This window comes from Sturnira hondurensis, unplaced genomic scaffold (assembly GCF_014824575.4).
Source record: "Sturnira hondurensis isolate 20B ecotype Veracruz unplaced genomic scaffold, ASM1482457v3 Scaffold0006496, whole genome shotgun sequence".
Lineage (NCBI taxonomy): Eukaryota > Metazoa > Chordata > Mammalia > Chiroptera > Phyllostomidae > Sturnira > Sturnira hondurensis.
The window spans coordinates 14,020,814-14,047,757 of record NW_028079127.1 but is presented as its reverse complement, the minus strand read 5'-3'; the positions used below and the strand labels follow the sequence as shown (position 1 = coordinate 14,047,757).

The window sequence follows — 26,944 nt, the reverse complement described above, 5'->3', positions numbered from 1 at the left end:
ACACACGGAACGCAGCTGGGAGTCGCGTGTCAGACAGCCGCAGACCTTCAGGGCGAGGGATTGCCCAAGTGTCTTAGCAGAAGATGCGCGTCATGCACACAGGTTGCTTGTTCAGCCACAGCCTGTTCGGAGAGCGGTGTCTCGATGGGGGTGCAGAGAAATTGGAGTTGAGAAACGATCTAGGTTGAGATCTTCCACGCGGCCCACGAGCAAAGCCAGCCCCCTCAGTTGTCCGTAGCGTTATGGGATGTCCCTGGAGCTCGTCACTTGGTGCCGTCTGCCCTGCTCATCATCGTTTATAACGAAGGCGTGTTTGGGTTTGCAAAGTTGTGTTGGCTATTGGCAGTTGGATGTTTCTGGGTTGCGTGCTGAGCCATATGCCTGTGGATATGTCAGAAGTAGACAGAAGCTGTTTTCGAAGCCAATACCACATTGGGAGCGGAACAGAACGAGAACCGGAGTGTCAGGGGGTGAGGGCCGTCGCCTCCACTGTGGGGAGCGGAGGGGCGGAGTCCCTGCGGCCTTTCTGCGGCTCCGGGGGCAGTTGCCTCACCCACGCAGGGCGGCGGGCGGGCCTGGGGTGGGCGTAGGGGTGGAGACGGTGTGCTCAGTCGCCTGTCGGGTGTCTGGGGACAGAGCAGCAGCAGTGTTTGCTGGAGCCACTCAGAGTGACTGGCAGGACTGGGGGCCCCTCCTCCGTGCGGGAGAGCACCCCGGTCGGCCGGCAGGGAGTCCGGAGTTTGAGGAGTTGCTGTTGATTACAGGTCTCCTGCCCAGCTCTTTTGGCTGAGAGAGTTAAATGGCCTGTCCTAGAAGCGCCTGCCCCACTCACCGCTCACTGCGGGGCTGCGTGCGGGGGCTGCGCTGTGCAGGGGACGCGGGGGCTGCTGGCTCCGGGTTTTGGGGTGGTTTGCACACAGAGCAGAGACTCCGATTTGTCTGAAGAAGTCAGACATCATGTATTTTAAGCCAGATAGTTCGTGTCTGCCCTTGAACATGTGTCGGTCAGTCAGGGCTGTCTGGTGTGTGGAGAGAAGACACATGGACAGCTCAGTCGTTGGGGAAATGCTGGGCTTCGGGAAATCCTGTTTGCTTGGAAACAGCAGCAAAACACCTTCAGCGCAAAGCCGGGAAAGGCTGCCTTTGGCTATCAGTTTTCCCGAGTCCAAGGCGATGGGTGGGGCAGGATCAAAAATACTTCCTTGATCAAAGTTATTGGCTCTGAAGTCCCCCTTCCCGACGTAAGGAAGATGAAAGGTATTGTTTTTATTGCTAGGAACAGTGTAATTTTGAACTAATTGGTGTCGAACTGCCAATCACCCGGGGGAATGCAGATAGATACTCTTACAGCTCCCTTTGAGGGAGGGAGATCTTGTGTCGAGGCTGGAAGGGAAACAGAGTAATGCCGTTAAATTGACCTTAAATGAGCTGCCTGTGGTTGTCTTGGAGAATCCCTTTTTATTTTTCCCGACTCGCCCAAACAGGTTCTGTCTACCAGTTTGCTTACCGACTAGACAGCTGCCGCGAGCGTCCGGCCCATTCTGAGACGGGGCGGCCATAGCATTGCTCTGCAGGGTGTCCTGGCGGTGCTGCCGCGCCCTGAGTCCACGCCGCGTGCCAGGGCTGTCTGCGGTGGGCGGGGCTCCTCCCCACAGCCTTCCTGGTGCTCTCCCGGCGCTCACCTGCAGGGCCCCGCCCAGCCGGGAGGCCCCTGTGCTCACCTGGGGGACCCCGCAGTGCCCAGCAACGGCGGGAGTGTCTTTGAGATCTCTTATCCCCGAAGAGCCTGGTTGTGTCCTAGAAGCACGATTTCTTTGAGGACAGTACAAATGTTTTCCTGATGTTGGTGGGAAGTCAGTATTTATTAACTGCCTACTGTGTGCCTCATACTGTGTAACCCGAAGTAAGCACACAGCGTTTCAGAAATGCTGCTTTCGTCATTTCCCTCTGAAAAATGATACTTGGGTCAGTCTAGGCGTTTGTGCTGAGGTTCGTGGACATCGTGCCCACACCCACACCCCCTTCCCGAGTCCTGGACACCGTGGGGTGTGTCTGGCACTGCCCTGGCTGCCGGGGCAACACCTCTCGCCCTGCTCGGGGGCGGGGCTGCGGGTGGGAACTGTGTTTGTTGTTGGTCAGACACAGAGCTGAAACGGCACCGACTACAGGCACTCGCTGTGGGGCTTAGGCAGCGTGGGGTAGAAGTAAAGTGTGCCTGCCGAGACCGTCGCGTTTAAGGACGCTGGGAAGTCTTTCCATGCCGCGGCACCTGGCTGCCAGTTCCTTGCTGCGTGGGAGCGTCCATTGGCTCTGTAACTTGATTGTTCCCCTCTTGCTCTGGCCACCAGAAACGCCGCACTAGATTTGTAGTTAGAATTGAGTAGTTGGGGCGCACTACCCGGATATTTCGGCTCAGTGCTCACCCCCGTTCCCTTGTAAGTTGTGTACTGACTTGAGAGATGATCCCACTTGGGTTCTGGGAACGCTGAGAACATCCAGGGTGTTCAGGCCCCCGGCTTCCCCAGGGGGCGGGTGTTGGGTGTCTGTCTCCAGCGATGGGCGGAGGGGCAGCACTCGCCTCTCCTGGGGACCTGGGCAGGGCTGCAGCTCGGAGCAGGGCCCCGAGTCCCCTAGCACCCCGAGGCCCATGGTCCGTGTGGGGTGGGGGGCTCCTCCTGGGGCCTCTGCCTAGGCAGTGAGTGCTGCTTGCTCCCCGAGAGGCCCCCCATGGAGGCTTCTGCCTCCCAAGTCTGTGTGTCTGCCCACGTGGCCCCCTGTGTCTGAGAGCAGAGACTGCTGGCCCTCCATGTGGTCTGTCGCCAGCTGAGGGCTGGTCCTGCCGGGTTAGGCGAGCAGGGCACAGTGGCGGCGGACAAAGGGAGATGGCACCCGCCATGGGCCGAACGCCTCAGGGGCTACATTTGTTGTGCCTGTCCACTGGAGTGTGGCGGACATGGCGTGACCCTCAGAGTAGGCGAGTGTATGTCTTCAATCTGACGCCCTCTTTGTTTCCTCTGTGTAAGTGAGGCAGGTGAACACAAGCAAAGAGTGGAGCTCAGGGCACAGACAGAATTTAAGTTGGGAAGCATCAGACACAAGGAGCGTCATTACGTGGTGGTGGGAGGCGCGGCTCAGGAGGAAGATGGCCCAGTCTCGTGGGGTCAGGAACGACTCAGACAAATGCAGACATGTGAAAAAACAAACAAACAAAAAGAGCCTAACCAAGTGAAGCTGTAATGGGGGGTTTTAATCTTTCTATTTCCAAATTCAACAGGTAATGTAGGAAGAATGTGGAGAGACACAGACCATTAAGAGAAACAGGCAGAAAACGTGAATAGGGAAAATCCAAGTGCTGGGTGGGCGCGAAAGGTGCTTGACTGCGTTTGGGGAGGTGCACGTCCAAGTAATAGTAAGGACACATCTTTACGAGTCAAATTGGCAGAAATTGAAGAGTTATAACATCCAGTGCCAGGGAGGATGGGAAAATAGGTGCTTTCAAAAGCTGTTGGTGGAAATAAAGTATTATGTTAACTGAAGGTATGATAACAATTGATGGTATTTGAAGGGAAGTAAACTTGAAACGTCCCTTCTCCATAAATCACACCCTCTGCTTCAGCCGTCTGAGTTTCGGGAACCCGGCCTACAGAGATGAGGGCGTCAGGGTTTACTGGACGTGCATACAGAAGCGTCCGTGCAGCGTTGTTCGTGGTGGCAGAACGTCGAGGAGGACCTGAATAGTCACAAATGGAGTAATTGCGAATAAAACCGAAGGACACCCGGACTGTGGAGCGGTGCTCAGCGGTTAGGGACTCAGCTCTGTCCCCTTGGGCGTGTGACTGAGTCGGAAGGACGGGGTGCCCTGATGTGGCAGACTGACCTGTTCTTGTGGATCCGGCACAGAGTCCACGTGGGTGTGTGAGGCTCATGTGAGCGCGTGGCTGTGGCATGGAGGTGGGGATGGTGCGGCAGGGTCCCCCAGACTGGTGGCTGTGGTCCCTGGGGGGGGCGGGGGGGACCTTGATTTCCTCTTTATAATGAGCACGTGATACTCTTATAGCTGACAGAGATTAATAATAGGTAAGTAACAAGCTCACCAAAGTAGCCCATTTTCTAGGAAACGTGTCGAACTTGGAAGTGTTAAGTAGCAAAAAGGATGTGCTTTCCTGTGGGCCGTGGAGCCTCGTGTTCATTCCCAGGGGTCTCGGCTCACAGGGCGCCACTGTTACATTGCAACAAACTCTGGGTGCCACTGTTACATTGCAGCAAGCCATGGGCAACACTGTTACATTGTAACAAACCATGGGCAACACTGTTACATTGTAGTGAATCAGGAGGCCCCTGTTCCGTGCTCCTAGTTCTGTTGTTCTGCTTCTGAAGGAAGTGTTTCTGCTTCCTGCAGGGTTGTCTTCGTCAGCGGAGCGCTCTGCAGTGGAGTTGCAACACGAGCTGGAAAATGTGAAGGCTCTGAAGACAAAATTAGGTATGGCATGTTTTTTCCTTGACTTCCGTTTTGGTCTTGGTGTTTTATTAAAGACTTTCCTGTCTGAAATGTTCAGAAGTTGTGAACTCTTTGTTTATGTTACAAGCTTTCATTCTGTCCAAAGCCATTGACAAAGAGTGTGTGTTGGTTTGGGCAGAGGCTAAGCGTATGTTTGTGCTCACGTTTTTGTTGTGTGTGCACAGAATGAACCTTTCAAACACACCCGTGTTCACACGTGTTGCTCCCTGGTCTTTCCCGGGCCCGACTCCGACCACGGTGTCCCCGGCCCCCCAGCTTCCACTGCGTCTCCGTCTTCTCCTCAGACCCCCTTTGCCCCGATGCAGGGCGGTTGGACTGGGCTGGGCTTCTGAGCAGCTTCCTTTCTGTTTCCTGTCCTTTGGGCTCATTGATTTCTCTCTGACCCGTGAAGTTACAGTTTTCTTCTAAGGTGGACAATTTTTGCCGTTATTTCTCCGAGTAGTTTCCTTCTGTCGGTGCCTCCCTTTTCAGGGGCTCCGTGGAGTGGCCCCACAATTCAGGGACGTTCCCTTGTTGTTCGTGTTTTCTGTTTGCTCCACGTGGGTCAGTTTGGATGGTTTCTGTGCCGTGTCTTCACGCTCACTGACCTTTCTCCAGAGCGCTGGCCTGCGCTGGATCCCACCCACTGCCCTTTCCAGACGCTGCGGTCTCTTTCTCTCGAAGTTCTGCCCAGGCCTGCTCTGTGCCTCCCACCCGCCCAGCGAATGTGTTCGGTCCGTGTGCGGCGCCTTTCTGAGTGTGCGGGGTGCAGTGCAGTAATGCTTTCAGTGTCTTGGTCTGCTTCCCCGAACACCGTGTGTCCTGGAGAGGTTCCCGTCCGCGGACTCACTCTGCTCCGTGCTTTTTCGCACACACAGGCACTTCGATTGCACAGTAGGCCTGCGAATCTTGCACAGCCTCGTGCTGGTACTTCTGTGCTCCCGTGAATGCGGAGCTTGTTCTGGCCGCAGCGCAGTTACGTGGAAACAGTCGCCGGCAGCAGGGCTGGCCCTGCAGACTGGGTGGGCTGGGCTAGAAGGGCACCCCTCTGGGCTGGCAGTTCCCCGCTGCCGAGACCTGGCCCCTCTCAGTGCTCTGCCCAGTGCCCCGGGTCTCAGGGACGTGGCGTGCTTCTTGGCCCTTTGTGGTGGTCAGATGCTGCTCCCCCTCTTCCTTTGGGGGGTTCTGCCATTGGCCAGGCGTTCTCTCTTGTGCGCCGGAGTGGGCGCCGCCCTCCACCCTCCCTGGAGTTCCCTCTCTGCGCAGTTGTCCCCTCTTGGATGCTTTGCCCAGCAAAACCCTTCTGGCTTGCTGTCCCCAGACTCCCGTTGCATGTCCTCCCCTCCAGGCACGCATTGCGCTCCACCGGGGTCCTGCTCCCTGCACCGGGGCCGGAACTCTCTCCCGACAGCGAGCCGGGGCAGACACAGAGATGTCCTGCTTGTGTCCCCTTCCAGAGACCTCTGTCCCTCAGTGACCAGTGTCCACAGGCCTTGAAAACTGTCATTGCACATGCTGGTATGTTTTGGCTTCTTAACTCTTTCAGGCAGACGGGAGCTCTGGTCCCTGTCGTCCTTGTTTTCACGGGCGCAGGCCCAGCACCCTGTCGGCCAAAGCCATCTCTGCAGTTCAGTCACGGTCACTTTTGTGGCATCGTTGTATCGCCGGGAGCTGCTCTGCCTCCTGCTGTTGGTGGGCCTGTGACGTGTCTCCCGTCTTGTGCTGCCCTGAGTGGTGTCGGTGTAAACGCCCGTCTGCACCTCTCTCGGTAGAAGTGGACCTGTGGGGTCACCGAGAGTGCGTGTACAGCTTGTTCAGACGGCGCCCAGCTGCTCTCCCCGGCGGCTGTGTCACTGCGTCCCCGCGAGGCCCCGGGGAGGCCCCTGTTGCTCGCATCAAGGGCAGCGGGCGGCCGTGCTGGGCTCAGCGCCGCTGCTGTGTGTCTCAGTTTGCGTGGCCTGGTCTGCGCTGCCGATGTTCATGTAGCTTCCGCTTGGGAGACCCCTGGGGTGTTCCATGTAGTGCTGGTTTGCTGGCCATGGGCGCTCCCGGGTTTTGTCTGTCTGGAAACATCTGTGCCCGGCTTTCTTGTCCGTGGGGCGTCGGTGCTGAGGTGGGACTCTCCCTGGGTAGTTTCCACTCTGTGCAGACGTCGTCCCAGGGTCCGGGTTGCCTCAGAGCCACATCGCTGCCCTCGGAGGGGCTCTGAAGGTTCCCCTTGGTCTTTGTCTTCCTCCCACTCTGTCTGCCGCTTCTCTGTCTTTGCTGGTGTGACTGTCTTCAGAACTGTCAAACCGTTACTTTTAGCTAGTGTTTCTCAGTTCTAGACATTCCTTCTGATTGTTTTTCTGGACTCAGACTGTGACACTCGCTGTCTCGTCATCTGCCTCACGGAGCCTGTTAATTGGGCCGCAGAGGCCGCTGCCTGGTGAGCCGTCGGGCCAGCCGCAGTCTGTTGCTTGTCTCTCTTTCTTGGTTCCGTCTCCTGCTGGCGTTGGATTGAATGCTAGATGTTTCTTAGCATATCTGCGGAAACGTGGGTGGCCTTTCCCTTTTTGAGAAGACTGACTCTGTGTGCCGGAGGCGGTTAGAGACGGGACAGATCTGTTTGGACAGTCCGTGCCGGAGGTCATCCAAGCGGGACGTTGGTGTTCTTCGGGGCTGGCGTGGCGCCCCCGCCACCACCGGCTCGCTCCCAGGTCCTGAGAGCCTGCTGGCTGTCGGTTGCTGGCTGTCACGCCATCTCCCCTCCCCGTGGGCCCCAAGCTCTGGTTTTCTCCTCTCACAGACCAGGAGCCTGACGGGCCGGGCTTCGCTTCTCCGCCTCTGAGCGGCACCCTCCCGCCCGCCCTCCTCTCAGCCGCCACCGGGAGGCCTTGACGGGGATGGTGGCTGCCTGTCAGATGCTCGTCCCCTTTCCTCTTCTCCCGCGCCCCGCCACTCGAGTTCTGGCTGCGTGGCCGCCCCTAACGCCGATCTCTGTGCCCTCGGCTCTGCGGACTGCGTGGGAGGCTCCGCCACCGCAGCGTGGGCCTCCTTCGGCCACCGGTTTCCGTGAGCTCTCAGCCCTGCGGGGCGGGCAGTTTCCTCCTGGCGCGAGTCGTGGCTGGGCACGTTCATTTCCGTTCATCCCCAGACCACGGCCCCTCCCTGTTGAGGGCCGTGGCGGCTCTCTGGTGCCTCCTGCAGTTACCAAGGGGTCAGTGCGAGCTGCCCTCCCCAGCTGTTCACCCTCAGGAAACGGGGGAGTCTGCCGGCGGGGGGGGCGGGGGGGGGGTGAGGGTTGGGGTTCTACTGCTGCTGCTTCGTTCACTCGAACCTGAATCGATGTGCGAACCCGCTGTCACACACGCGTTTTTCTGCACGTTCAGAGTGAGCCGTTCGTCAACAGTCGACTTCATTACAGAACTGAAATTCAAGCATCACAAGCTTGAGCTGTGTAATGTAGCACTGATTTTAAACCTCTGATTTTTATAACTTGAAAAGAGACCTTCGAATTATTTATGTTCTTTGTAAAAGAACTTGTGTAAAAGTAACAGACGGGTTGTGGTGGGAGGGAGTGCACCTGGAGATGGCCCTCAGCAGCCACCAAGACCTCGTCTTGCTGTCCCCCCTCCCACTAGAGCGGCGGAAGAAGGCGTCAGCCTGGGAGAGGAACCTGGTGTACCCCGCTGTCATGGTCCTGCTCCTCGTCGTGACCGTAAGCGCAGCCCCTGGCCATGGAGCGCATGTGAGGCCGAGACGCCCACCTCGCCGTCCTCGTGGGGCGGCCCCCGCCGCGCGGGTCCCGGGAAGCCGCTGTCAGTGCGGTTGCATGCATCCGTGCCGCCATCGGCGGAGCGAAAACAGACGTCAGTGTGAGCGGGAAGGGGCCTCGAGCTTCTCGGTTTCTTCACGAAACAGGGGAGTCCGTCCTTCCGTCTCATTAACCACCAAGACGGGACAGGGCGCTGCCAACGCCGCTGCAGACTGTGACTCGGTGCGAAAGCCACGTTCAGACAGTCATTTTGGTGGCATTTCAGCCCTTTTAAAAATGTGGGCAGTTTTGGACTTCCTGTTGGGGAACTCCGTCAGTAGCTGGATCCACCACAGTATTAGCTTTCGTCCCGAGCTTTGAGACGGGGTGAAAAGAGAAGGGGGCCCTGTAAACCACCCCTTCTCAAAGGGGGGTGGTTCACAATGTCCCTTAGAATTCACTCCGGAGCATTGGCAGGTGGTCTGACGGCTCCAGGCCCACCCGCGGAACTGGGCCCCGACCCCCCTTCCTCCTCCCTGAAGGGCCCGCTGGACAGCCCCACGCGTCACTGAGTGCGTGTTGGTCAGACGGCTCGGGAACGGAGGGCTGATGGCGACTTTCTGTTTTGCAGTCCATGTCGGTTCTCCTGGTGGCGTGTAATATTCTCCGCCTGCTGGTTGATGAAACGGCCATGCCAAAGGGGACAAGGGTAAGGTATAATGTTTCAGAATGCCTCTCTGTTGCAGAGGAGTTCTGCACGTACGCCCTGTGTCGGAGAAGCCAGTCGGAGCAGCCGCCTCCTGCCTGCGTGTTCTTCCCGTTGTGTGAATCTCTGTGCGAGCAGCCTGCCCAGAGGGGCTGGCAGCCAAGGCTTTTGCTGCTGACCTCTTACTTTGGATTGCCTGGACCTTTTGTCAAGAATCGGAGTTTCCTTTATACTTTGTATCAGGGTATAGCTTTGTCTTCCTGCAACACGTTGTCCTCGAGTCTGTGAAGTAGTGACATGTGAGGAGCTTACTAAATGGATTCACTGGGTTTTGTGAAAAAGAATCACATGTTTCGTGACACTGAGTCGAAGCATTCGGTTGCTGGAGGAGAGTCAGAGGTGTATTTTCTATAAATTAACTTACTTTCCTCTCTTGTTTAAAAATGGATACTTTTGTTAAATTCTGTCAATTAGCTGATTTGAAAATATTCTCCATAAAGAAGGTGATTACAGTCCTGGCTGGCGTGGCTCAGGGGGTTGAGTGGTACCGGTGAACCGGGAGGTGGCCAGCTGGCCCCCAGTCAGGGCACAGGCCTGGGCTGCGGGCCGGGTCCCCAGTGGGGGCGCGGGAGGCGGCCAGTCACTGTCTCTCGTGAGTGTTGATGTTCCTCTCCTCCTCTTCCTCCCTCCCTTGCCCTCTCTCTAAAAATAAACGAATAAAATCTTTTTTTAAAGAGAAGGTAATTAGAACTAAATATTCCTATTTGGCATTGTTTTTCTAGAGGTTTCCATAAACTTTTGGATAAAGTAGCGTTTTAATTTTGACATTTTAGCATATTTTCTAGGTCAGCCGCTTTCCCAGTCCCCATGGAGAGGACCTCGGGACTCTTCTGGACTCTGGTGCACCTCTCCCTCTGAACCAGGGGGTAAACCTAACGCCTTCCCTCCCGTCCACCACAAAGACACCCGTTCTCCCCAGAGCTGACCCTGACGCCACAGTCTGGCTTTAGGCCCCGCCCACCTTCCCAGGACCCCGCACTGTCGGTTGTCCCTGCACTGGTGTGGGCCCGCCCTCGGGCTCCGGCACCTCGTCCCTCTAACAGATGGCGGCAGGAAGCAGCCTCCTCATCCACAGTCTGGCCCTTGACTGTGGTTCAGACCCGGTCCTGCCGATAGAGCCAGAGGTCACCTGCGGTGTGGCTTCTGTCCCCCTTTTCAGCCCCTTGCTGTGCACTGCACTCCAGTTGAGTCCTACGTCCCGTGGCACGGCGCCCAGGGGGAGGGGCCGCACTGGGCAGGCCCCTTCTGGACACGGAATGTTTCCACAGTGCTTCTCATCCCCGTTGCTGGGGGGAAGGGTTCTTCTACCCTGCTAGGTTCTTCTGGCAGTCTCAGCTGAACCGATGTGACGCAGAGGGGCAGGAGAAAACCGAGTTTAGTTACACACACACACGTAAGGGGGCCCGTAGGAGGGAGACCTCAGGAAACGGTCGCAGCCTGTAAATGTGAACCATGGTCAAAGCCGTCTGCGCACCGTTTCTAGACAAAGAAACGATTACTCGTGAAGGTTGCATGAGACAAAGGGTTTGTGTTTCGGTTAACAACTTCATAAAGGAGTGACAGAGTTTGTCCGGTGACCTCTGCCCCGAACTCTCTCTCTGGCCACGAGAGCACCCATGTCCTCCCAGCCGGGATGCTGTGCTCCTTGGGCCTGGGGGACAAGGGGAGGCCGGAGGGTGGTGGCGCCGCTGTTCCTCCAGTGCCTGATTTGAAGGGATCGACATGCTGCCTCGGTGTGTTTCGGGGGTCTTCCCGGAACCCCGTCACAGTCAGTGTGCTCTCTGTTGGTGTTGGCATTAGTCATTTCTTCTGCAAAAGATCGAAAAACATCAAGAAATTCTTTGTCCTTAGTTGCATATGAATTTGCCACCGATGTACTTATTTCTTTATACCTAAATTAAAATGTGTATAAAACATACACATATATTCTTTAAAGGTTTTATTTGTTTAATATTTAGAGAGAGGGAAGGGAGCAAGAAAGAGAGGCAGAGACATTGATGTGTGAGAGATGTATCACTTGGTTGCCTCTAGTACGCACCCCACTGGGCACCTGGCCCGCAACCCAGGCCTGTGCCAGACTGGGAATTGAACCAGCGACCTTTTGGTTTGCAGGTCAGCGCTCAGTCCACTGAGTCACGCCAGCCAGGTCAAAATATTTACTGTATTATTTATCAGTTTATTTTTTCACAGTGTGACTATCCTTTCTAAACTATCCTGGTATTTCTGTTAGACCTAATAGAAGCCAATAGTAAAATAAGTCATTTATATTCATATAGTTCCTTTAGTTAGTAAGCTGTGAAAATATTATTCGCACTTTAGTAAGAAATAATTTTTTTGCCTATTTGATCTCATTGACGTACACTACTTTTCTCTTTGTTTTTTTAAGTCCTAGATGAAGACAGGTTTTGAGAATAGGTGTAATGTTGAGGAAAAAACTTACAGCATTACATTAAAAGATCTGGGTTCATTAAGTTATTATATCTTTTAAAACTCTGAATTTCCAAGGAAGGCGGGGGGCAAGGAAGCCCCCGAGGTACAAACAGGGCTGTGCGCACTCACTTCCGCCCGCACTGGGCTCGCCGCGGGCACACGCTGCAGGGGGGCTTCCTGGGCTGCCTCGGTGGGGTGGTGACACACTGTGTCCTGTGCTCACGTTTCCAGAGATTTCTCCCAAGACCAGTCAGGGTTTCACACTGCACATAATCCCATTATGTTGATGAGTAACTTAAATTTGAGATAAATCAGAAATGGTTTGAGCTTGTTAGAATTGTTAACATGTGGTTGAATTAGTTAATTAACTTGGTCTGATGTCTCGTTTCATTTGTCCTTTAAAGTCTAGATGTTATTCCAGGGTGTTAACCCTAATTTCAGCCGTCCTATATTTATGAAACAGCAATTTTAGGGAAACCAAATGTAATAGTGTCACTGAATTCTGAAAGAGTTTCTTTCCCCCCCAGGGGCCTGGGATAGGAAATGCCTCTCTCTCCGCTTTTGGTTTTGTGGGAGCCGCACTTGAAATCGTTTTGATTTTGTATCCTTTCTTTAACGGAACATTCTGTCTGTTAACAAGTTTTCTGGGACACTGGCAATTCACTAAGACACTCGCCTGGAAGGAAAAATGAGCCATTCTTCCCCAGGCACTCCAGTGGCCTCGGGGTTTTGTTCTGTGTCCCCTCTGGGCCTGCAGACTGTGCAGACCACTGAGACTGGGCTCGGCCGGCATTCTCGGGAGGCTTTCTCCTTGACTCCCACAGCCATCTCATGGTATCCTCTGTCGTCGGGTTCTATAGCCTCCGGGGTTTCGGGGACTTTCTTCCCAGAAAGGACGACACGACCATGACGAAGGTAAGGTCAAGTCTCAGGCGCTGGCGCCTCCCCTTTGCCTTGCAGACCAGAGAGTTTTATGTAGTAGTGGCTCCGAATGGTTCCTTTGCTGGGGTAGGTATTTGTTTGTAAGTTGCGTAAACACAAACTGGAAGATTGTCAAGGTGCTGACCGAGTGGGAAAAGGCTGTGCTCTGTTTGGTTTGGCCAGCGTCCATTCACTTGGAAAGGTGCGGGCGCAGAGCTGGTTAGCTGGCTGTGGAGGGTCCCTGAAAGGACCCTTTTCCTCCAAAGAAAACCTCTGCTAACGAGCCACTCGGGCGGCGCTGACCGAGCTCCGCGGGCGTGTTTGGGGTCTGAAGAGCCTCGTTGCCGTGGGTGGTGGAGGCCGAGCATTTCAGGTTTGAATGATTACAGCCGGGCGGGGGAGTCCTATTCAGAAGCGTTTTGCAGTCCGTGGCCGATTCGACTCCCCACAATGCGTCCTTGGCGTCGGATCGGCCTGGGCAGTTACACGGTGACCGCGGCTTTGGGAAGCGTTCCCACAGGCTGGCAATGACAAGTAGCTAAGGGGAGCTGTTGGCGTCTTTTGTTTGGGGATATGTTCCATATTGTTGCCCTGTTTTAAGAGAGACCGTATTTTCTCTTTATTTATTTGTCTGTGTACCTATTTATCGATGTAGCTAAAGTACTATGAGTTCTCGAGATCCTTAGCGTCTAGTTTAAGTGATCACAATGATTAATTAGTATTTTCAGCTCTTACTTCTGAAAGAGTAAGCCTCGTTTGCACAGAAAATGGGTTAGATTTATGTGTTTTGAACTTGTAGCTCTTGGAGTTAAAATTTTATAATAGTTAAACATATTAGAAGTAGATCTTATATATACCTTGAGCAGTGGTTGGTTTTAAAAATGGAGTTGGAAATATTAAATGTATTAATTCTCTTCTGCCCGGTCAACAGGAAGGTCCTTGTGAAAGGGGCCTCCTCAGCCAGTAACTAAATGCGCCATCTGGGGCGCGCAGTGACCGGAGCGTCCTGCGAACTCGTGTTCCTGTCAGGCGCTACACACGTTTCCTACAACCTAATAGGCGCAGAGCTTTAGATGTGGGCAGAGGCTTCTCCTCGTGTTTACACTCCGTAGTGGACAGCACTCCATGCGGTTAGCGGTGCGGAAGGTCCCCGGGATGTGCAGCGCCCTCCCGGGAGGCGGCGGGTTCAGTCTGTCACCTTTTTTGCTGACCTGTCTGGCTTTCTTCACCCCTGACCAGATCATCGGCAACTGCGTGTCCCTCTTGGTCCTGAGCTCCGCGCTGCCTGTGATGTCCAGGACACTGGGTGAGTTTTTGGGGCCCTTTCATTCAAGGGCCGTGTCTCCGCTCAGCTTCCCTCTGCACTCCGTTTGCGAAAGGCCGTGGCCCCTCCCACACTGCTTTGCACCTCCTGGACCTCGTTGTGTGTGGGGCTGCACCGGAGGGCACTTCAACCACGTGGAGTCCGTTTACTTTTTTAACTATTTAAAAATATGTCTCTCCAAACAGCTGGCTTTTTTTTGTTTACTGATTATTAAGCTTCTGAGTTTCTAGTGAGGAAACGGCTTTTTTTTGTTTTTGTTGTTATGTTGTTATTTATTGACTTTATTATTTTATTGTTGTTCAATTACAGTTGTCTGCATTTACCACCCCTACCCCAGCTGGTTTTTTTTTAAGTGTTTAATGTTTAGACAATATCAAACCAACTTTTCTTACATGAAGTTTTTTACGAACCCATCGTTTGGTACGTGGTGGAGGAGGCTGGGGTCCGTCTGACTCGTCTTCAGCTGCTCTGGGCCCAGGCCGCAGCAGAGAGCCGGGGGCCGCAGGGAGCCCGCGCCGGTGGAGGCCGCCGGTCTCCGGGACCTCGCGCACCTGCCCTTTCCAGGTTCTCAGTGTTTCGGTGGATCACGACTGTCTTGGAAGTGAGGCCTTTCCCTTTGTCCTGGGCGCAGCTGGAGGCCTCCATGTGGCCTTTGTGCTGCCTGCGCGGGCCCTGTCCGCACAGCTCTCCGCTGGTCATCGCTGCAGACAGAGTCCGAGGGGGCCCCTCTGGCCCTCGTCTGGCCCTGGTCGTGGCTCACAACGGGGTCACTAGAGACTCTGCGTGGCCGGCTTCGCTCTGGCTTCTCCTGTCACGTCGCTCTTTGCCCAGGGCCCAGGCACGAGGGTGCGAGCTTTGACGTTCCCGTCAACCCGGTCGATCTTCTGGGGGAGCCGCGTTCTCCAAGAGAGCGAGATCTCTCTGTGCTTGCAAAGGGGCTGCTCTCCACACACGCACACAGAGCTCCATTATCCCGCACTACTTTGGTGTGGGCTTCGTGGGCTGGTTGCCGTTCTCCCGTCCGCTTATCGTGTGCGCATCTTGAAAATGCCGAAGATGTGCACTTCTGAAACTTGATTTGTGGCTGATTGTCCCGTGGACAGTCACTTTGCCACTTTGCCGTGTGTGAAACTCACCGTGCTCTGAAATTTAAAATTCTTAATAGCCACATCTACTGCTTTTACAGAAGAAAATTGCATGGTGAGTGTAGTTTTAATACAAAGAAAACAAATTAATGGTAAAATTTGCGTTTGGAGATCAGCACTTTAAATTCCTGAGTAGTTTGCCGTGGAGATAAACGAGAGGAAGAAGCAGAAGATGGAACAGTTGGAACGCGGCTCACAAATGCCGGCCCAGCTGTCCAAACAGGATTAGCCGGTGCAGGAGGGGCGGCAGTCACGTGTGCTGTGCGCGGCGGCACGCACGCCCGCCTGCTCTGCCGGTGGCGCTGAATAGATGAAAAGGAGGAAATGCCCTGAACAGACTCACGGAGGCTTTTCACAGTGCTACAAAAGCAGGTTTCTAGACTGAAAGGAGAAGCTTTATTTCGGCCTGATGGGAAATGCAAACTCGAGAGTTACTTTGTAATTCCTCTATTAACTCTTTAGAAGTGAGTCTTTGATTTTAAGAAGATAAAATGCAGAGATTGTCACGAATATTACCCTACTGTATAACGGGATTTTGATTTACTGGCTGAAAAGCTTATCAGACTAGAATAGAGGGCGTGTGTAACCACCAAATACCAGGCCCTGGCGCTCTGCTCTCCTGCTCTGTCCCCTGCCCCGCGGGCGCCCAGCAGCTTGGAACCACGTGGCTTCCCTCTCGCTTGAACGGTGTCTTAGTGGCGACTGCAGCTTCCGTACCAGTTGAAAACGTATCACGTCCTGCACGAAGAGGCGAGTGTTGTGTGGTTTTGTGGAGACGTTTGCCCCTCCTGATGTTGCTGCCCGGTGGGCATAGACTGTGGGCAGGAACTGCGTGTCTGGTGTGATGCGGCACGTTTATTAAAGACTGCCCTCAGAGTAGCTGCTTGTATATGAAAATGGTGCTAATTGCAAAACTAGTGCTAATTGTACTAATTGAGAAATTACCACTAAGTAGATTTTATAAGCATACCACTTGCCGCAAAGGTGCGTGAGAACAGTTTTGGCCACGTGTTTTTAGTCAAATGTAGTGAACGTAGGTGATAGCTTTATGATTTATAGGAAACACAAAAAACATTGTTGCTGCTTCATACTCCAGTTTTGAGGAGTCCGACATCTGGGGGATCTGAGGTTTGTGTTGTAGTAAACAGCAGACCCTCACGGGGACGGGAGGGGATGTTGGCAGGTGCAGCCAGACCCAGTCAGGCCTGTGGACACCCAGACCGTCCTGTGGTCACATGTCGGGAGGGCGGCAGTGGCTTCTGCAGGAGCAGGTTTTGTCTGGTGGCCGCCGGGTTCTGGATCGTGCTCGATGGAGAAACAGCAGCGCGGTCAACACGTTTCTGCATTCGTTACTGAGATCTCCTGTACCCTGAACGTGTTTCTCGGCGGTCACTGACAGGCCTTTCAGTGTTTTACTAATTTCTACTCTAAATTTACTTCTGTAGTTCTTTCTTCATCCTCAGGTCCTTTCTGTGACTGGTCGGTTACACTGGGCACAAATGCCGGTTTTAAAAAACGTGCTTGTGACCTGAACACAAAAGCGCTCACCCTTTGCGTCGGCTCGAAGTTCTCTGTGTTGGGTCCACATACTCTCATCAGGGTGCCATCCAGTCCATCATCTTGCCGGAGATAAAATGGATTATTCTCTTTTTGTTCCTCGGTGAGGGGATTCTGTGTAATCTCCACCCTTTTCGGAGGGGCTTTGCGTTTGGGGTGTGGTAAACACCTGGCTCGTCTTCAGCCTGGGCTCTCGCCTCCGGCTCTCAGCGGGAGGCCCGGAGACGGCACAGGCACAGCAGAGGCGTTGATCATGACGTTCACCCCGAGGGGGGCGTTGGCGTAGAGTGTTGAGGGTTCCAAGCCTCGTCTGAGAACTGCTCAGCCAGAAACTGGTGCGGGGCTTCATGGTGTTCCGCTGTTCCGTGGAAAGCAGTCGGGGAGAGGCACCGACGAACTGCTGAGCGATCACCGGGGGCCCCGTGTCTGCACACGCCCTGTGTGGGTCTGGTTCGGGTGTTCGACCAGAGAAAGTGCCCTGCGTGTCCTCGAGATCAGAGAGGAGCCGCTGCCCGCACGCGCGCCCTCGCTCCCGGCGCCCACTCGCTGGCCAAAGCCGCCCTGGCCTGGGGCCTCACCCTCTCGCCCGAGGAAATGTCACAGCCACATGTTGCCCAGACAGTGCGGCTATCTGTGGACACACACCCGAGCACCTTCAGGTGGAGTCTGTCAAGGGCATTTCCACGTGCACATGACCCCAGGTGGGGTCACTCGGCTGGGTGGGGCCTCAAGGTGCAGCTGTAAAATGTCGACAGTTAACACGGGGTTGTAAACTGTGGTCAGGGGCCAATTTGTACTAAGAGAGCACCTGCAGGACACGGGCACACTGTCCCCCTGAGACCAGGCGGCCCCGCAGTGGCAGCAGCATCCTGGGCGGAAGGGAAGGTGCTGTTGGCCCGTGCCAGTCCCCGTGTGTGTGAGTGTGTGTGCGTGTGTGTGTTGGAGACCCGTGTGTGGACCAGAGCGCGGCTCTGCTCTGCACTCACCTGGGGAGGAGCTGTGGTCTGGCCCTCGATCGGAGAGTGCTCTGCGGGCGCCGGTCAGGGTGGTTGACAGTGTCACCCACGTCCCCGTGTCCTCACCTGGCTTCCAGCCACCTGTTATCCCTTATGGCAGAGGGATGTTGAAAGTTCCTGTAACTGTGGGTTTGCTTATCTCTTCCTGTAGTTCTGTTGGGTTTTGCTTCATGTACTTTGAAGCTCTAGCATTAGATGCATAAATAGTTAGGGTTGTTATGCGCTCTGGACGAAGCAACCCTTTTCTAATTACGACGGTGGTGGTGACATTCTTGACCCCGGTAATGCTCCCCGCCCTGAAGCCGCTCCGCGTGAAGCCGACACAGCCGTTCCCACTCCTTGTCCCGCTCCTGGGCTTCACGGAGTGTGCATTTGCCATTCCCGTACGTCCCCCGTCATGTCTGTGTTTAATTAGCTGGTTTTCGTCAGTCGTGTGTGGTTGGGTCTTGCCTTCTTACCCGACCTTTGTCTTTGAGTTTGGATGTTTAGACTGTTTTTTTTTAAAATTTATTTTATTTTATTTATTTATTTATCTCTAGAGGGGAAGGAGAGAGGGAGAGAAACATCAATGTATGGTTGCCTTTCGTGTGTCCCCTGCTGGGAGTTGGCCTGCAAGGAACCAGCCTGCAACCCAGGCATGTGCCCTGACTGGGAATTGAACCGCGATCTTCTGGGTCGCAGGCCCGCGCTCAATCCACTGAGCCACACCAGCCAGGGCTAGACTGTTTACATTGGATAAGATTGTCGGTGCAATTGTTGGGAGTCCCCGTGACGCTGTCCATTCTCTGTCTGACTCGCCTCTTCTTTGTCCCCTCTTTTCTCTTTATATGAGTCTTCCGGGTGCACTGCATTCTAAGAAATGGCTCCCAGTCAGGGCACACGCCTGGGTTGCAGGCCAGTTCCTGGCAGGGGACTGACGAGAGGCAACCACACACTGACACTTCTCTCCCTCTCTCCTTCCCTTCCCCTCTAAAGATAAATAAAACATAATAGTAAAACGATTAAAAAAAAGAAATGACTTCACTTTCTCTCCTTTGTTGGCCCACTTGCCGTAACTCTTGGTTGTGTTATTTGAAGAGTCGTTCTAGTGTTTAGCGTGTGCATTTTAAACTCACTGTCGTCTCCCTCCTAGTAGCAGAATCACAGCTAGCAGGAGAGCCTTGCAGCGACACAGGGCTGACCCTTGGTGACGGGGTGGCGGGTGCCAGATGGCCACACGGTCCAAAGGGCACACAACTTCTGACCCCCGGAGTGGGCTGTGTTGGCATTTTAACACACGGGCACATTCTACACGTCTGTCGTTGCCACGGCGGAGACCTCTCAGAAGGTCAGCGGAGTGACTGTCCCCGGCCCCCAGAAGGTTCTCAGGGTGGAAGGCGGTTTGTGTCGTCCAGTGCAGCCCCTCGCTCCGTCGGTGCTGGTTGGGCGGTTTGAACACTCCGCCGACACCCGTGTCCATCTAAGGGCTTTGCCTCGCGAATCAGCACGCGGCTGGGGCGGGCTCCTCGGTTCCTGTCTGCTGGGCGACCTGAGCGTCCGTCCTGGGGACGGAAGGGCGCGGGTGGCCTCGCCCTCTGCCTGGCGGTTCCTCTCAGGTTGTGGCTCCGGGCCTCCAGACACCACGTTGAGCCCACGGAGAGGCACTGGGGGGCCACCCCCGTGGTCCAGGGCTCAGGGCATGTGCTCCTGCTCTCGGTGGGCGCCCGCCCCGGCGCCCTGCGTGTGCAGCAGGCCGCCCTGGCTGCGAGCGCGGGCGGCGGTTGGGGTGGTGTCCAGTGCGGAGCCTGGGCCCCGGGAACTCACAGAGGAGGGCTGTGGCTGTGTGAAGGGACTGTTGGAGCTGGCGTGTCTCTGCTGTCACAGGGCCCTTGCGTGTCTTCGTTTCATCTGCAGATGACGTGTGTGTGTCAGTGACCGGTCCCTGCAGAGTTTGTGAGCACTGCCCGCCATGCGCTGGGTCGTCTGGCCTGTGCAGCGCAGCCCATTTCAGACTGGATCAGACTCTCCCGGAGTCCGTCTGGGCAGGGGGTTCTGTTCTGTAGGCTCCCGGGTCTGCCGTGAGGCGTCACGCGGCAAGGTTCCTTGTGTGGGCCTTGGCGTGCTTTTCTCAGGAAAGGGCCTGCGGCTCCCGCCAGGTTTGCGAGGCAGCTTCGGCCCCAAAGGTCAAGTAAACGGCTTCCTCGGATCTCGGCTGAAACCACCGTGGCGTGTGGGGGGGGGCCTGCATTTTCTGTTCTAAGAAACCGCCTCTGCAGTGCGATGTGCGCTCCTTCCCACCAGCAGCGTCTCTAAGGCTCTGAGGAGCTGCAGCCTGTGCCATAGCCGGGACCCTGCAGCGTCGCGGCTGCGTGTCCTCCGCCGAGGTCTGGTCCCTTGACCTCCCGCGGGGAGACTTTGTAGTGTGTTTCCATGACTCCTGTCCCCTTGAAGTGCTGTGGCAGCTTGGTGCCCTTCAATGGCAGAGGCCCCGGCCCTGGGCGGACGTGACTTCAGGGAGCTCCTTGGCGAAGCCGCTGGGTTCGTGACATGGTTTAGACGGGCTGTTTCCATGTCCCCGCAGGAGTCACCAGGTTCGACCTGCTGGGGGACTTCGGCAGGTTTAACTGGCTGGGGAATTTCTACATCGTGCTGTCCTACAACCTGCTGTTCGCCATCGTGACGACGCTGTGTCTGGTGAGGAAGTTCACCTCGGCCGTGCGGGAGGAGCTGCTCAAGGCTCTAGGTAACCCTCAGCGCCGGGCGTCTGTCCCCCTTTCCTCAACACGCGTGACCCCAGGGTGCTCACCTTCCCCACCGTGGGGCCCCACCCCTGGCCCTGCGGGAAACCCTCGGCCTGCCCCCTCGTCTGCAGAAGGGCGGCAGTGTCTTAGTTTCAGGATGGCTTGCTGTGCATTTACCTGGCCTGGTTCCTGTGGTCCAGAGCCTGGTCCTGGCCTCCGGGGAGGGTACGGAGGCCTCAGCTCGGCGGTGTGGTGTGATGAGCTCGGGAAGGCTCTGTGGGCTGGTTGTCTGGTACCGATGCCACACACTCGGTTGCCGCCAAGGGCATTTCGAAGCTTGGGTCTCACCGGGCCCTGCTGACCCAGCACCTCTTCAGTAGGCTGGACGGTGACTCTGATGAAGGACTGGCGCTCCAGGCACTCAGGGAGAGGTGTTCGTAGCCGTGTATCCCATGGGCCACACGCGCTGGGACAGCAGTCAGACCGCTTCCGGTTGGCTTGGGTGTGAAGGGGACGGTGCGGCCCAGGCCTGTCTGATTCCGGCCCTTGCGCTCCCAGAGCCCGCACTGCCTCCACCTTCTGGGCTGGGCTGTGTCCTCTCCTGTCGGAGGGCGGGCCGTGGCGGAGAGCCCTGGCGTCAGCCTGTGTGTCTGAGCTGCCCCTCTGGGTGATCCTGCCCCGCCCTCCATTGGGGGACTCAGCACTTGCAGGGCTGTGTGGGGGTGGCTCTGCCCGGGCCCTGTCTTCTGGTCCCTGGAGCCTAACACGTGGCAGGACAGCTCCGTGCCCAGGGCACAGAAGGGGGGCCTTTGGGAAGGAAAACGGACTAGCCCCCCGCTCACACACACGTCACGTTGTGTCCACCCCGTGAGATGGTGGCCAGTGGCACGGGGTCCCGGGAGGGCAGGGAGGCTCCGCTCGGCCAAGGCTCCGGGAGCAGGCTGGGCCCCGTATGTCTGTGTGGTGACTCGTGGTCAGCCCAGCGCCAGTGCAGGCCCATGTGGCCACTTCCCAGGTGAGTCCCTGCTCCATTTGCTGGCTCGTGGTGGCTGAGCCTGCATCCTGCACGGGCGCTATCAGGGAGTGTCGGCCTGGGGCGGACACTCTGAGCTCTGCCAGGGGGACAGGTGTTGGGACAGCGCCCTCGGAAGACAGACGGGGCGGTCCCTCGGCCTCCCGGCCTACACAGCACCCAGGTTTTGGGAGGAACTGATTGCAGTCTCCCCGTCCCAGGAAGGGGTGCTGGGTCAGCCAGGGTGTCGACGGCCTTGCCGGTGCTCTGCACGTCCTCCCCTCGTCCCCGTGTCCCACGGCTGGGCTTGGCTGGGCTTGGCGGCTGCTGTCACTCAGTGGGGTGCCACTGTGGGCTGCCACCTTGGGACCGGAGTGCATTACGTGGGACTGGTTCCCCTCCCCCTCCGTCAGACGGGCCCCGCCCCACCTTCACTCCCCGCAGACGTGCCTGTGACAGACTCTGGGACGAGGAGGGAGGTCCTGGCTGTGCCGACCTGCAGAGCCTGTGGCGGGTGGGCAGCCCTCTGGGGTTGGCGGAGGAGGGCCCCGCCTGGGAGTGAGCCCCCGACACCCAGTCCCGAGGCCTCTCCCGAGGGCCTGCTGCCGGGCTCTGCCCGTCTCCTCTTCATCTCACCAGTGCGCTGCAGCCTCCGAGGCGCAGAAGCCCCTGTCTCGCCCCCGCGAGGGCGCAGGGCTGTGCCTCGAGAGCTGCATTCTGTAGCGACCACTGTGTGATGCAGGGGTCACGGCTGCCCCCACGGGGGGGCTCTTGTCTCTGAAGCATCTCAGGAGTGAAGCGTTACTTGCATTTCTCCCCCCCTTCCCCTCGGGCACTGTGTCCCGCCACCCACCCTTTCCGCCTGGGGTCCGGTCCCGGTGCGTCTCCCAAGCGTGCTTTCCCACGCGCGCGTCTGGGGCTGGGTGCCTGGGCGGAGTGGCTCTGCTGGGACCCAGCTGGCCAGGGCGGCCGCTGGGGGCGGGCTGTAGCAGGGCACGCCCCGTCTCGCCAGTGGGCGCCGCCCTGTGTCCTCTCTCCCCAGGGCCCCGCTCCTCTCACTGTCCCCTGTCTGTCCGCAGGGCTCCGCAAGCTGCGCCTGCCCACAGCCTGCAGGGACGCAGAGACGGCCAAGCTGTCCGCGAACGGGCACCAGAAAGTCCTGTGAGGCCTGAGGCGCCGCTCCGCAGCCCAGAGACCTGGCCCGGCCTCCCAACATGCCTGTGATGGACGCCTCGCAGGGGCTGCGGTCACTGTCTCGTCACCCCCGGGAACCCCGTGATTGTGGGTCCCCTTCCTCTCCGTGGAGCTCCCTGCGGGGTCCTGCCCCACGGCCACACCTGCTTGTGCCCGGCAGTGGCCACCGTGTGAGACGGCCTGGGAGACCCTCCACTCAGGCCACCCTCAGTTTTGTGTGGGATGCAGTGCACGGAGGCCCTGGTGCTGGGACAGGTGGCTAAGGCTGCGCAGAAGGTGTGACCCTGGGTCCAAGCAGTGGCGTGGGGGACGGCAGCGGTCGCCCGGGGTGCCCTCACTGTCCATCAAGCAGAACGAAGCACAGCTCTGCCTCACGTTATGGAGGGTGCCGAGGGGGCTGGGAGTCAAGGCAAGGTGGGGTGCTGCCTACCGCTGAGCCCCGCGACCCCACGCTGGGGCTGGTCCCCTGTCACAGCACACTGGCCGGTGTGGAAAACACGGTCCCTTGGACTCCGCCTTCCAGGCTATCCACACACTCATTTTTTTAAGCCCTTTTTTAAAAAGTCCCTTACGTCACACTCCTGTGCCTGTTGTGAATGTGGACTGCACTGTGGCGGAGACTTCTTTCACTGCACATGGCTGGCCTCGGCCGGCCGCGGCTGCTTTCGCCAATTTACACCTCAGGCCCGTGAACGTGGCCAGTCTGACACCGAGCGCACGGCGTGGTGCCCCGGACGTCAGAGTCGCCCTGCCGTGTGCCCTGTGCTGGTGGTCTTCCCGTCACCCACCTGTGCATGGTTCCAGGACGGTCTCCTGACCTCGGGCACTGAGCAGTCGCCCTGTGCGGGCGTCTGGGGGTTGGGCCCGGCAGGTTGTGCCTGCGGAGCCCAAGAGGGGTTCTGAGTCCGGGTCTTCACATGCACGCCGCGTGTGCGGCGCGCTGTCTGTGCTTGGACAGCAGCAAAAGACCCTTCTCCTCAAATCGTTGCATCTAAAGCTTTTTGGGGGGAGAAACAAGGAAAACCAGGCTGCGTATACTTGACACAAAAAGTGTCCACTTGGAGCCAAACTCGTAAGAAAAGCAGATCTCTGTGTGTGTGCGCCCCACGGGCTCCACCTGCTCTGCGTGTGCGTGCGTCTGCGTGTCCCTCTGAGCCCGCTTGTTGAAAGAGCATCTCACGAGTGCAGATAGCACTCAGAAGCCACTAGCTTTCGCACAGGTGACTGTCGGTGCAGGACCCGCACACTGAGGGTCGATGAAGGCCGGCTGCTTCGTTGTTTCTCTGGTGGTCGTACCTGGGTGAGCACATTGGTGCAGACTTTGCTTTTCACTGAGACTTGCAGTCCCTTCTTCGAGCAGACCAGGCCACCGGAGAGGAGGAGGAGACGTCTCGCAACCAAGGGCTATCCAGTGACAGTCCCGCCGGCCTCAGGGCACATGCAGCAGAGGTGCTCCTGCACATGGGGGGGATGCCCACGCGCTCACCTTCTCCGAGTGAACGCCAGGCCTGTGCTCACAGGCGCCTCTGCTGAGGGCCCGTGCCCCGCAGACTGGGAGGCAGCACTGCCTCTTCCTCCCACTCCTGACACGTCCACCCGGGGGGGGGGGTGCCGCTGTGTGCCCACAGTGTTCTGTACGAGTGTGGCCAGGCCAGGCCCTGCTGATGCAGGTGCGCTGGTCACTCGGTCCCCATGCGGGGCGTCCAAGGACATGCTGGGTCAGCCCTAGGCACCTGCGATAGGCACTGGTGAGGAGAGGCGCCCTTCCCGGCTCCCCAGCAGCTGTGGTGGCCGGGGAAGGGGCTGCCACCACGCTGGTGCCGGGGGAGTGTGTCCGAAGTGGTGACAGGCGGGGGCGCTGCAGCTGCCTTGAGACCTAGCCAACTCCTCTCATTAATTGGTTCTGCATATTTAAATAAATTATTTTGGATTTATGAAACTTGCAGATGATGGCGTTTGTGATGGCTTTCCAGGTGTTTCTTAGGTGTGGTGTTCACGTGGCTCCGCGCAACCTCTCTGTAAGACAGACCCGTGTGCAGTGGGTCTGTAAGACACCCACCGCGGCAGCTCCTCATGCCCCACGGTGGGGGGGGGTGGGCGAGCAGGGACCTCCCCGTGCCACTGACTCCTGGGCGCGCCCCGGGTGTGTGTGCACCTGCTCCCAGGGCGTGCGCACCTGCCTGGGGCCTTTGTCACCCTGGGTCTGCCCCAGCACCGGCACACGGCCAGAAGCTCCATGGGGCCTTTGTCCTTTTTTGCACTGTATTTAATGGGTGTGACGCTGCTTTAAAGTGACGTCTGGGCACACGGGTGGGTGTGCGCCCAGCACGCACGTCTGTTTCCGTGCGGTGTTTCGGCGTGAACTTGCAGATGTCTTAGAACTCAGGTTTTACAGCAGTGCGTTCCTGCCTTGGTTTGCGAGTACTGAAGTGTGTTTTTTACAAAGCCACAGACACTGTCACGTGTGAACCTCAAGGGCGTGGGGAGGTCGCTTCCGTTTCCATTTTATGGTTGAATTGAGGAGGAAGGGGCGTTCTCTCATCATTCTGGAGTCCCTGGTGGGTCCGATTCTTGCTGCCTGAAGTTGTTTGTGCTACCGGGTTTGTCTGCTGCTTCCAGCCTCTTCCATGGGGGCAGGGCCGCCAGGACCCGGCCGGGCCACTCCATCCGGAGTTCTGGGACCGGCGAACGCCATTAGCTGCTGGGTGGGTCCTAGTCGCTTCCAGGCTTCCTGACCGGAGGGCGAAGAACATTTTACATTGTGACTCAGTGTGTACACACACCCGGTTCTCGATACAGAAACACCAATTTAAGGGACGATGTATTTGTTACTGCGTGTCACGTGTGCTGGCGTTTCCTGTGTGTTCCGTTAGTTTTTACAGTGCTAGACACACGTGCTAGACACGAGCCACTGAGTGGCTTCCTGACTGCCCAGCGATGGTGAACTTCAGTTCGAGAAATGCGGCTCTGGGGTCTGATCGAAGTGGGAACGACAGGCCTGCCCTTGGCTTTTGACAGTGGTTCATCGGGTAAACGGTTATTCCAAACACCAGCAAAGCAGAAGTATCGTGTGTGCAAATTACAAAAGTGTAACTCAGATCAGTGCGGATTATAGCCCTGGCCAGGCTGTAGTGGGGCAGCATCCTGTACACCAAAAGGTAGCAGGTTCGATTCCCAGGCAGGGCACAGACCTGGGTTGCGGGTTCAACCCCAGTCGGGGTGTGAGCAAGAGGCGACCAATTGACATTTCTCTCCCATATTGGTGTTCTTTCCCTCTCTCTCTACCTCCCTCCCCCTCTTTCTAAGAATAAACAATCTTTAAAAATAATACACAGATTATAAAATTTCAGAACTAGGTGAGTGACCCCTCTGACTTGGAGGGGCAGGGGGGGCTAGTTTTCAAGAGAAGTGGTTTTGCCTCCAGCTCCGTGTAGTTCAATTGGGAAAAAACGTCTTTCAAGTTCAAATGTAACCAAATAGGAAATTCAGATGAAACAGTGTCTTCCGGACAGGGCGTCAGTGTCACAGCCATCGAGACGTGTCAAGGGACTGAAGAAGTCCCATTTGCAGGAGCCCCGCCCCCGGCCGCCCAGGCGCTGGTTCCTCAGCGAGAGACCGTTGCTCTTTCCCTCGGTGCTGGCCTTGCTTTTGACGCACAGACACCGAACACGCCTTCCTCACCCAGGGGCTCGGAACTGGCGCCAGTGCACCGCGCCCTCGCTGCGCTCACCTGTCCGCGTGCACAGCTGAGTTGCCGTCACCGCAGCCCTTGGGTCACAGAGCTCAGGGGACAGGCACGCCTGGGTCTCAGTCACGGTTTGTAGCCAATCCCTGCTGTGCCCCCGCAGCCCAGCCCGCCCAGCCAGCAGGCGGGAGGTGTGGGCTTGCGGTGGCAGCAGTGTCCGCTCCCTTGCCAAATGGAACGACACTAGTTCACCAGTAGCCAAGGAATAAAGCCGTGGGCAGGCTGGCTCAGTGGGTTGGAGCATCGTCCCCTAAACTGGACGGTGGCAGGTGCCACTCCAGTCAGGGCTCACACCTGGGTTCGGGGTTCCATCCCCCTTCAGGGAGCGTGTGGGCAGCAGTCCCCTTCCCCTCTCTCTGAAATCAGTAAGCCTCAGGTGGGGCTTGCTTATTCTCAGGTGGGGATGAATGAGTAGTAATGAAATACTCATTCACCTGGAAATGTAGAAATGCTGTTTTAAAACAGCTCCAGGGATTTGTGGGTTGGGGTGGGCTTAAGTAGCACCACAGAGTTCCCTCCGCTGAGTCTCCCAGCGAACACCCCCTCTCGGGGCCCCACCTCGTTCTTGGTCCTGGGCTGGCTGAGGCTGGGACGGGATCCTGGGAAAGTCTGCGGTCACCGGGACCTGACCCGGGGCTGTGTTGCCACCTTCAAGCTGTCCAGAGAAGCAGATGACATCCAGCCATGGCTCTGTGCCTGCAGCTGGGTGTACTCACACCTTTGGGGGGTCGGCCGCTCCTGACGGCCTCTCCAGGGGAAATGACCAGGTGGCCATGGGGGTCACCCCAGCACAGGCGGACTTGCCTGCCTTCACCCCACCGTGGTTGGCCCAGGCTCCCTCCCTCCTGTGTTCCTGCAGCTCACCCCGGGGTCAGGAAAG

General features: G+C 57.0%; 1 protein-coding gene across 2 annotated transcripts in view; it reads left to right on the top strand.

Moving 5' to 3' along the window:
- The window catches only part of LMBR1 (limb development membrane protein 1), a 78,061-nt gene extending 53,730 nt beyond the window's left edge, over positions 1-24,331 (top strand). The window contains exons 8-15 of one of the 2 annotated variants that reach the window (XM_037049508.1): positions 4,400-4,480; positions 8,122-8,198; positions 8,866-8,943; positions 11,958-12,031; positions 12,255-12,345; positions 13,591-13,657; positions 19,954-20,115; positions 22,205-24,331. In XM_037049508.1, coding sequence (XP_036905403.1) covers positions 4,400-4,480; positions 8,122-8,198; positions 8,866-8,943; positions 11,958-12,031; positions 12,255-12,345; positions 13,591-13,657; positions 19,954-20,115; positions 22,205-22,290 — 716 coding nt within the window. In that variant the 3' untranslated portion in view covers positions 22,291-24,331. The remainder of the gene's footprint in view (positions 1-4,399; positions 4,481-8,121; positions 8,199-8,865; positions 8,944-11,957; positions 12,032-12,254; positions 12,346-13,590; positions 13,658-19,953; positions 20,116-22,204) is intronic. The other variant, XM_037049506.1, reaches the window with a different exon arrangement.
- Positions 24,332-26,944: the final 2,613 nt, after the last annotated feature.